This window comes from Oncorhynchus clarkii, chromosome 11, assembly GCF_045791955.1.
Source record: "Oncorhynchus clarkii lewisi isolate Uvic-CL-2024 chromosome 11, UVic_Ocla_1.0, whole genome shotgun sequence".
NCBI classification, from domain to species: Eukaryota; Metazoa; Chordata; class Actinopteri; order Salmoniformes; family Salmonidae; genus Oncorhynchus; species Oncorhynchus clarkii.
The window spans coordinates 15,288,281-15,299,728 of record NC_092157.1 but is presented as its reverse complement, the minus strand read 5'-3'; the positions used below and the strand labels follow the sequence as shown (position 1 = coordinate 15,299,728).

Genomic DNA, 11,448 nt, shown 5'->3' with positions numbered 1-11,448 from the left:
TTTCCTGCCCGTATAAACTGAACGTTCTTTGGTTCCCCATTGGTTCTGGGAACGAAGCCATAAATGTTGTTTCCTGCCCGTATAAACTGAACGTTCTTTGGTTCCCCATTGGTTCTGGGAACGAAGCCATAAATGTTGTTTCCTGCCCGTATAAACTGAACGTTCTTTGGTTCCCCATTGGTTCTGGGAACGAAGCCATAAATGTTGTTTCCTGCCCGTATAAACTGAACGTTCTTTGGTTCCCCATTGGTTCTGGGAACGAAGCCATAAATGTTGTTTCCTGCCCGTATAAACTGAACGTTCTATGGTTCCCCATTGGTTCTGGGAACGAAGCCATAAATGTTGTTTCCTGCCCGTATAAACTGAACGTTCTTTGGTTCCCCATTGGTTCTGGGAACGAAGCCATAAATGTTGTTTCCTGCCCGTATAAACTGAACGTTCTTTGGTTCCCCATTGGTTCTGGGAACGAAGCCATAAATGTTGTTTCCTGCCCGTATAAACTGAACGTTCTTTGGTTCCCCATTGGTTCTGGGAACGAAGCCATAAATGTTGTTTCCTGCCCGTATAAACTGAACGTTCTTTGGTTCCCCATTGGTTCTGGGAACGAAGCCATAAATGTTGTTTCCTGCCCGTATAAACTGAACGTTCTTTGGTTCCCCATTGGTTCTGGGAACGAAGCCATAAATGTTGTTTCCTGCCCGTATAAACTGAACGTTCTATGGTTCCCCATTGGTTCTGGGAACGAAGCCATAAATGTTGTTTCCTGCCCGTATAAACTGAACGTTCTATGGTTCCCCATTGGTTCTGGGAACGAAGCCATAAATGTTGTTTCCTGCCCGTATAAACTGAACGTTCTATGGTTCCCCATTGGTTCTGGGAACGAAGCCATAAATGTTGTTTCCTGCCCGTATAAACTGAACGTTCTTTGGTTCCCCATTGGTTCTGGGAACGAAGCCATAAATGTTGTTTCCTGCCCGTATAAACTGAACGTTCTATGGTTCCCTGCAAGTTTTCCTGGGAAGTTTTATCAGCGCTCTGAGAAATGATATTATAGGTTATTTGAATGTAATTAAATAAAGTTCAGAGAGCATGTTGCAATAAGACTTCTAATAACATGGCTAGCTTAGTTTGGGTTAACTGTTTTGAACTCCAAGCACAGATAGGACACATGGTAACTAATTTGCTTAGGCATTAATTATGCAAACACATTTACTTTACTTTACTTTATTGTGGCATGAAGTCAACACACATAAAGTCATTCAAACCAACACACCTGAACACAAGAATAGAGAGAGTATTTCTCCGCTGAGAACAGAATGTATGTTCTTAAATAACATTCTTAGAACATTCTTTGAATGTTACTAATGTTTTCTTGTGGTTCTTATAGAAAGTTTTCTTAATGTTCTGAGAACATGACTTGAAAGAGAACCATGAGGAAACCTGTAGAAAACATTATTATGAAGTACTGAAATTCACACAGAAGAACGTTGTTTCTTAACATTCTTGGAACAATTTGAGATCCTTACTTTAAATAGAACAATTAAGAAACCTATAGGAAGCGCTATGCTTAAGTACTGGAATTCCATAGAGGTGAATAGAGGACTCATCTTTATATCTGTGACATTATAGCATCTGTGAAAGCATGGGCAGTGCCATTGAGGCTACAACCCTTAGGAATCCCCACCTAGTTGACTACTTTTAAATGGTGGATGCTTGGTGGAAGCCCATGCTAAAACGGCCTTTTGGCCACCAGAGGCCTCAATCATTCTCTATGTGAAATTCCCACCTAAGAAACATATAGTTCTCGGAAACATTATTTGCTACATGGGTACCCTGCACCATTCCCATTCAAATATTGTGCATTAAAATGTGTATTTAAATTAGATAAAACAAATGTGATTTAATCATTGTGGACCTTATTTTGTTCCTTGATTATGCTAATAAATATATACAGGAAGAGGACAATAGTAACAATGTATCAGGTTATGCAAGACAAGAAAAATTGGTCCATATACACTGAACAAAAATATAAACGCAACATGTAAAGTGTTGGTCCCATGTTTCATGAGCTGAAATAAAACATCCCTGAAATGTTCTATACGTACAAAAAGCTTATTTCTCTAAAATGTTTTGCACAAATTTGTTTACATTCATGTTAGTGAGCATTTATCCTTTGCCAAGATAATCCATCCACCTGACAGGTGTGGCATATCAATAATCTGATTAAACAGCATGATCATTACACAGGTGCACCTTGTGCTGGGGACAATAAAAGGGCACTTTACATGTGTAGTATTGTCACACAACACAATGCCACAGATGTCTCAAGTTTTAAGGAAGCTACAATTGGCATGTTGACTGCAGGAATGTCCACCAGAGCGGTTGCCAAACAATTGAATGTTCATTTATCTACCATAAGCCACCTTCAACATAATTTGGGAGAATTTGGAAATCCAACTGGCCTCACAAACACTGACCACATGTATGGCGTCATGTGGGTGAGCGGTTTGCTGATGTCATCAACGTTGTGAACAGAGTGCCCTACGGTGGCACTGGGGTTATGGTATGGGCAGAAATAAGCTACAGACAACAAACACAATAGCATTTGATCGGTGGCAAGTTGAATTCACAAAAATATCTTAACGAGATCCTAAGGCCCATTGTGAGGCCCATTGTTTAAAGGTATCTGCATATCTGCATTCTGTATTCCCAGTCATGTGACATCCATAGATCAGGGCCTAATGAATGTATTTATATTGACTGATTTCCTCTTATGAACTGTAACTCAGTAGAATCTTTGACATTTTTGCAATTAATTAAATTGTTGCATGTTGCGTTTATATTTTTGTTCAGTATAGTATAAAGTTGTTGACCAATAACCATATGCGCTGCGTCCATACTTTACGCACACAGGAGCCAGTTCGAGCCAGTTCACCTCAGTTTCCTCCCCGTGCGTCTGTTTTAGCTATAAGCACTGATTAGCGCCAGTTCCTGCGCTCTAGAAAGTTTCCTTGCGCTGGTCATGACCCCACACTCATTTATATTAGAACTTCCATTTCACAAACTCATCAGCGTCAGGAAGTAGCCTAACGCCCTGTGTGTGCCGATTCAACCCGGGTCAAAGAGCGCACAGAAAGGCGGATACAAAGCAGGGCCACAGAGGTCTCCGTTATCTAAACAACTATCCAACAGGACAAGGCTTATCTACTAAACAACAGTTAGCTGTAAAATAAGTGCACTTCTTCAACCACCCGTGCTATATGACCACACTGATATCTCAATGGGCCGATTAATGAGACAGTCGACGGAATAGCGCCAAGAAGACTTGGCCCGTTATGTTCAAAGCTCGGGATGCTGGCTAAACTGTCTGCCAAGTGCCAAGTGTTTGAAGAATGTTCCCCTGGAGTCAATACTATCTCTTTACTGTGACAGTACGCACGTTCCTCCTGATTATGGTGGCAATCCATCTTACATAGTATTGCACGATAGGACTACTACTAATAGATGGCAAGTTGGCAACCTATGCGCGCATCCTGCTTCAAGGATTTAGACAATAATTGCGCATCGTGCCTCAATGTGTCCATAATACATTGATGAAGAAATATTGATATTTATTTAAAACATGAACACATTAAATCATAAATATAAGCACACTTGAATATGGAATAATTTGTGTGATTTGTCCATAGGCGACCGATAGTTTCATCAATCAGTGAACTCTCTACTTACCTTTTGCAAGCGCACTGCCAGACAATCCACATAGAACCACGAAGATAAAGCAAATCATGTTGTCTGTCTTCCCCGTTGCACTGAAGAGCTATGCAAGAAGAAACGTGTAACAGAGGGTTTAGTCCTTATTCTCCAGAGAATAGAAAGCTACAGACCGCACAGCATCAGCGCGCTTATCGCTGCTGATTCGCATTGATTCTGACGAGTAGGAGAGGTTTCCCGAATAGAGGAAAGGAGAACAGTGGGAGACGCTACAGAACACCACGCATCAACTCCAGTAAACTTTTTTCCCAATGTGAGCATGGGCACCGGTTTTATACAGTTCCCATAGCAAGCGGATAACGGGCCTTCCCGTGACGTCCCATCGCCACACCCATGGCGCGTAAAAGCCGAGTTCCACCCGCACAGTACCCATTCTTACACAGTCACTCTAGACTAATTGAAACAATGAAGATGACGCACTGATACTGATACCCTGTCTGACCCACAAACATCAGATAACCATACGATTTACTCAAAAACAGTGAGTAAACATAAGCATACCCAAGCAATTACGCGCCACTGCTGCCTAAATCGCAGTGACCTGTGTGGCTGCGGGAAAAGTGGCAAGAAGGCAATAGGGTATATCGCCAACAGGTGAGACTTTCTTGGGACAATTACCAGCTTGTATCCTATAAAACACCACCAATGTCTATCTACTGTATCTCCCCCACCCAGGTCCCATATGACAGTGGTGGGTGTATGCCCATGGCATTACCTTACCTGGTGTCAGGGACGCACATAATTCATTCACTTATTCATGGCAACAGCATGACAGTAGGGGTGGCAAGAGTTTTGACTAGATGGTACACAGCTACCGACTGAAGTGATCTTTCATATCAGGTTATGAGAACATACGCTGCAGGTTAGGATAATCAACCGAGCAGGTCATGATAATTACGTTAAGGTTAGGAAAAAGGTTAGGGTGGTTAGGACTGGCTAAAATGCTATCCTAACCTGCTATGAAAAGTCACTTCCGTCCATAGCTGAACACCATCAAGCCACAAATTGACCACTTCGTCTATAAAAAGTGGTCATATTGAGCAGATGCTAAACTACAGGACAATTTTGCGAGCACAGACTGGCATTGAGGAGTACACCACATCAGTTACTGGCTTATTATCAATAAGTACATCGAGGACATTGTCCCCACAGTGACTGTACGTACATACCCCAACCAGAAGCCATGGATAACAGGCAGCATTCGCACTAAGCTAAAGGGTAGAGCTGCAGCTTTCAAGGAGTGGGACTCTAACCCGGAAGCTTATAAGAAATCTCGCTATGTCCTCCGACGAACCATCAAACAGGCAAAGAGTCAATACAGGACTAAGATCGAATCGTACTTCACCGGCTCTGACGCTCGTCGGATGTGGCAGGGCCTGCAAGCTATTACAGACTACAAAGGGAAGCACAGCCGAGAGCTGCCCAGTGCCACGAGCCAGACAGGCTAAATTACTTCTATGCTCTTTTTGAGGCAGGTAACACTGCCAACTGGCAGTACTACGAGCATGCGCTGACCAACTGGCAAGTGTCTTCACTGATATTTTCAACCTCTCCCTGTCTGAGTCTGTAATACAAACATATTTCAAGCAGATCACCATAGAACAAGAACACTAAGGTAACCTGCCTAAATAACTACAGACCCGTAGCACTCACGTCTGTAGCCATGAAATGCTTGAAAGGCTGGTCATGGCTCACATCAACACCATTATCCCAGAAACACTAGACCCACTCCAATTTGCACTCCAACAGATCCACAGATGATGCAATCTCTATTGCACTCCACACTGACCTTTCACACCTGGACAAAAGGAACACCTATTTGAGAATGCTATTCTCTCTCTCTGAGGACCTCCGCCCTAGGACCATGCCTCAGGACTACCTGGCATGATGACTCCTTGCTGTCCCCAGTCCACCTGGCCATGCTGCTGCTCCAGTTTCAACTGTTCTGCCTGCGGCTATGGAACCCTGACCTGTTCACCGGATGTGCTACCTGTCCCAGACCTGCTGTTTTCAACTCTCTAGAGACAGCAGGAGCGGTAGAGATACTCTCAATGATTGGCTATGAAAAGCCAACTGACACTTACTCCTGAGGTGCTGACATGTTGCACCCTCAACAACTACTGTGATTATAATTATTTGACCATGCTGGTCATTTATGAATATTTGAACATCTTGGCCATGTTCTGTTATAATCTCCACCCGGCACAGCCAGAAGAGGAGCCTTTTAGCCTGGTTCCTCTCTAGGTTTCTTCCTAGGTTTTGGCCTTTCTATGGAGTTGTTCCTAGCCACCGTGCTTCTACACCTGCATTGATTGCTGTTTGGGGTTTTAGCCTGGGTTTCTGTACAGCACTTTGAGATATCAGCTGATGTATGAAGGGCTATGTAAATACATTTGATTTGATTTGATATTCATTGACTACAGCTCAGCGTTCAACACCATAGTGCCCTCAAAGCTTATCACTAAGCTAAGGACCGTGGGACTAAACATCTCCCTCTGCAACTGGATCCTGGATTTCCTGACGGTCAGCCCCCAGGTGGTAAGGGTAGGTAACAACATATCCGCAATGCTGATCTTCAACACAGGGGCCCCTCAGGGGTGAATGCTCAGTCTCCTCCTGTACTCTCTGTTCACTCATGACTGCATGGCCAGGCACGACTCCAACACCATCATTAAGTTTGCTGATGACACAACAGTGTTAGGCCTGATCACTGACAACAACGAGAGAGCCTATAGGGAGAAGGTCAGAGACCTGCCCGCGTGGTGCAAGGACAACAACCTCTCCCTCAACAAGATCAAGACAAAGGAGATGAATGTGGACTACAGGAAAAGGAGGACCAAGCACACCCCCATTCTCATCAACAGGGCTGTAGTGGAGCAGGATGAGAGCTTCAAGTTTTTTGGCGGCCACATCACCAACAAACTAACATGGTCCAAACACACCAAGACAGTCGTGAAGAGGGCACAACAAAACCTATTCCCCCTCAGGGGACTGAAAAGATTTGGCATGGGTCCTCAGATCCTCAAAAGGTTTTGCAGCTGCACCATTGAGAGCATCCTGACGGGTTGCATCACCGCCTGGTATGGCAACTGCTCGGCCTCTGACCGCAAGGCACTAAAGAGGGTAGTGTGTACTGCCCAGTACATCACCGGGGCCTAGATTCCTGCCATCCAGGGCCTTGATACCAGACGGTGTCAGAGGAAGGCCCTAAAAATGGTGAAATACTTTTTTGCCCCCCCATTGCTGCTATTCTCTGTTATTATCTATATATAGCCACTTTAAGAACTCCACATACTTGTACGTATTACTTCAATTACCTCGACACCGGTGCCCCTGCACATTGACTGTGTACCGGTTCCCCCTGTTTATAGCCTCCACATTGACTGTGTACCCGTACCCCCTGTATATAGCCTCCACATTGACTGTGTACCCGTACCCCCTGTATATAGCCTCCACATTGACTGTGTACCCGTACCCCCTGTATATAGCCTCCACATTGACTGTGTACCCGTACCCTCTGTATATAGCCTCCACATTGACTGTGTACCCGTACCCCCTGCATATAGCCTCCACATTGATTCTGTACCAGTACCCCCTGTATATAGCCTCCACATTGACTGTGTACCCGTACCCCCTGTATAAAGCCCCGCTATTGTTATTTACTGCTGCTCTTTAATCATTTGTTATTCTTATCTCTTACTTTTTTTGGTATTTTTCTTAAAACGGCATTGTTGGTTCAGGGCTTGTAAGTAAGCATTTCACTGTAACCTGTTGTATTTGGCGCATGTGACAAATACAATTTGATTTGATTTGAGTGCTCATATTAAAAGTGTGCACGAGTCACGGTGTACATTTTTTTTATAATCGTTTCAACTATACTGAACAAAAATACAAAGGCAACATGCAAAAATGTCAAAGATTTTACTGAGTTACAGTATATATAAGGAAATTCACTCAATTTAAATACATTCATTAGGCGCTAATCTATGGATTTCACATGACTGGGAATATGCTTCCGATGGTCACAGATACCTTAAAAAAAGGAAGGGGCGTGGATGAAAAACACCTGTCAGTATCTGGTGTCACCACCATTTGCCTCATGTTGCGCAACACACCTCATTACCATAGAGTTGATCAGGCTGGTGATTGTGGCCTGTGGAATATGGTCTCACTCCTCTTCAACTGCTGTGCAAAGTTGCTGGATATTTATTTATTTAATTTAACCTTTATTTTACCAGGTAAGTTAACAGCAATGAGCTGAGGAATAGTTACAGGGGAGAGGAGGGGGATGAATGAGCCAATTGGAAGCAGGGGATGATTAGGTGGACATGATAGTATAAAGGCCAGATTGGGAATTTAGCCAGGACCCCTACTCTTATGATAAGTGCCATGGGACCTTCAGTGACCACAAAGAGTCAGGACACCCGTTTAACATCCCATCCGAAAGAGGGTACCCTACACAGGGTAATGTTCCCAACCACTACCTCAGTGCATTGGGATATGTTTTTAGACCAGAGGAAAGAGTGCCTCCTACTGGCCCTCCAACACCACTTCCAGCAGCATCTGGTCTACCATCCAGGGACCAATCCTGCTTAGCTTCAGAGGCAAGCCAGCAATGGGATGCAGGATGGTATGCTGCTGGCAAATACTGGCGGGAAATGAAACATGCTGTCGTACATTTCGATCCAGAGCATCCCAAACATGCTCAATGGGTGATATGTCTGGTGAGTTTGCAGGCCATGGAAGAACTGGGACATTTTCAGCTTCCAGGAATTGTGTACAGATCCTTGCGACATGGGGCTATGCATTATCATGCTGAAACATGAGGTGATGACGGCGGATGAATGGCACGACAATGGGCATCAGGACCTCACCACGGTATCTCTGTGCATTCAAATTTCCATCGATAAAATGCAATGTATTCGTTGTCCATAGCTTATGCCTGCCCATACTATAACCCCACCGCCACGATGGGGCACTCTGTTCACAACGTTGACATCAGCAAACCGCTCGCCCACACGACTCCATACACACTGTCTACCATCTGCCCAGTACAGTCGAAACCGGGTTCCATCCGTGAAAAGCCTTCTTCTCCGGGTGTCAGTGGCCATTGAAGATTAGTATTTGTCCACTGAAGTCAGTTTTGATGAACTGCAGTCAGGTCAAGACCCTGGTGAGGACGATGAGCACACAGATGAGCTTCCCTGAGACGGTTTTTGACAGTTTGTGTGAAAAATGATTTGGTTGTGTAAACCCACAGTTTCATCAGCTGTCCAGGTGGTCTGAGACGATCCCGCAGGTGAAGAAGCTGGATGTGGTCCTGGGCCTGCGTGGTTACACGTGGACGTATTGCCAAATTCTCTAAAACAACGTTGGAGGCGGCTTATGGTAGAGAAATAAACATTACATTCTCAGGCAAAAGCTGTGGTGGACATTCCTGCAGTCAGCATGCCAATTGCACTCTCCCTCAACACTTGGGACATATGTGGCGTTGTGTTATGTGAAAAAACTGCACATTTTAGAGTGGCCTTTTATTGTCCCCAGCACAAGGTGGACCTTTGCAGTGATCATGCTGTTTAATCAGCTTCTTAATATGCCACACCTGTCAGGTGGATGGATTATCTTGGCAAAGGAGAAATTCTCACTTACAGCGATGTGAACAAATTTGTGCAGAAAATTTGAGATAAATAATATTTTTGTGCGTATGGAACATTTCTGGGATCTTTTATTTCAGCTCATGAAATAACATGGGACCAACACTTTACATGTTGCATTTATATTTTTGTTCAGTATAAATAGGATATCTATCATGTTTAGTGAGTCTTGGTGAAATGTACAGTCCAATCAGCAGGTGTACATGTATAAACAATAGACAACATATAGACAATAGTGCCATCTAGAGAGAGACTCATACAATGGCATGATGGTTTGAGCTTCACAACCTACTACACAACCTACTAGTAAAATAATTTTGTCGGTACACCATACAAAGATCAAATGAGCAGACAGACAACATTACAAAAGGCAACAAAACAAAAGGTACACTTAGAAAAAAAGGTGCTATCTAGAACCTAAAATGGCTATTTGGCTGTCCCCATAGGAGAACCCTTTAAAGAACCCTGTTTGGTTCCAGGTAGAACCCTCCTTTTGGTTCCCTTTTGGGTTTCATGTAAAGCCCTTACCACAGAGGGTTCTACATGGAACCCAAAAGAGTTATATCTGGAACCAAAAAGGGTTTGACTATGGGGACAGCCGAAGAATCTGTTTAAAACCCTTTTTTTCTGTGTACAGACACAAATAGACAACACACACATTGAACATACCACATAAGCGCTCTGTTTAATATGGATTTAACTCCTTCAATAATCTAAATACAAATGAATAAACAGGATTGTTTTTTTTCCATTTACATCTTAATAAATGTGTTAGGATATAAAACATGTTGAAATGGAATTGGATGATTGAGGTGTGATGTCATACAATGGCCACTGTGAGCCACTGGTATCTTGGAAAGAGGGGGCAGCAACCCTCACTCAGGTTCCGAGGCTATTAGTAAAATAAGCCTTAGTCACTAGTCTCAATGAAGGATATCATACTAGTATAAGATAACAGTGTACATTTGAAACAGACAATATTATCCCCTACACAGGGAACGTTTACCACAAAACAAATATAATCTAAATAGAATATTGCCTATAAATCAAACAGGCTCATTATACCCAGCACCATTCAAAAGTTTGGAAACACCTACTCATTCAATTGTTTTCCTTTATTTGACTATTTTCTACATTATAGGATAATAGTGAAGACATTGAAACTATAAAATAACACATATGGAATCATGTAGTAACCAAAAGAGTGTTAAACATATCAAAATATATTTTATATTTGAGATTCTTCAAAGTAGCCACCCTTTGCCTTGATGACAGCTTTGCACACTCTTGGCATTCTCTTAACCAGCTTCATGAATGCATTCCAATTACCAGGTGTTCCTTGTTAAAAGTTCATTTGTGGAATTTCTTTCGTTCTTAATGCGTTTGAGCCAATGAGTTGTGGCGTGACAAGGTAGGGGTGGTATGCAGAAGATCTGGTAAAAGACCAAGTCCATTTAATGGCAAGAGCAGCTCAAGCAAGCAAAGAGATAAATGACAGTCCATCATTACTTTAAGACGTGAAGGTCAGTCAATACAGAACATTTCAGGAACTTCAACATTTTCTTCAAGTGCAGTCGCAAAAACCATCAAGCGCTATGATGAAACTGGCTCTTTTGAGGACCGCCACAGGAAAATAAGACCCAGTGTTACCTCTGCTGCAGAGGATACATTTATTAGAGTTAACTGCACCTCAGATTGCAGTCCAAATAAATGCTTCAGAGTTCAAGTAACAGACACATCTCAACATCAACTGTTCAGAGGAGACTATGTGAATCAAGCCTTCATGGTCGAATTGCTGCAAATAAACCAGTACTAAAGGACACCAATAAGAAGAGACTTGCTTGGGTCAAGAAACATGAGCAATGAACATTAGACCGGAGATAATCTGTCCTTTGGTCTGATGAGTCTGAATTTGAGATTTTTGGTTCCAACTGCCGTGTCATTGCGAGACACAGAGTAGGTGATCTCCACAGGTGTGTTTTCCATCGTGAAGCATGGAGGAGGCATTTGCAGCGATACACCT

General features: G+C 43.1%; 1 protein-coding gene across 1 annotated transcript in view; it reads right to left on the bottom strand.

The window, feature by feature from the left end:
• LOC139420539 (uncharacterized) overlaps positions 1-3,988 on the bottom strand; it is a 98,979-nt gene extending 94,991 nt beyond the window's left edge. Inside the window, 1 exon segment of the mRNA XM_071170734.1 lies at positions 3,730-3,988. Coding sequence (XP_071026835.1) covers positions 3,730-3,787 — 58 coding nt within the window. The 5' untranslated portion in view covers positions 3,788-3,988.
• Between the last annotated feature and the right edge of the window lie 7,460 nt (positions 3,989-11,448).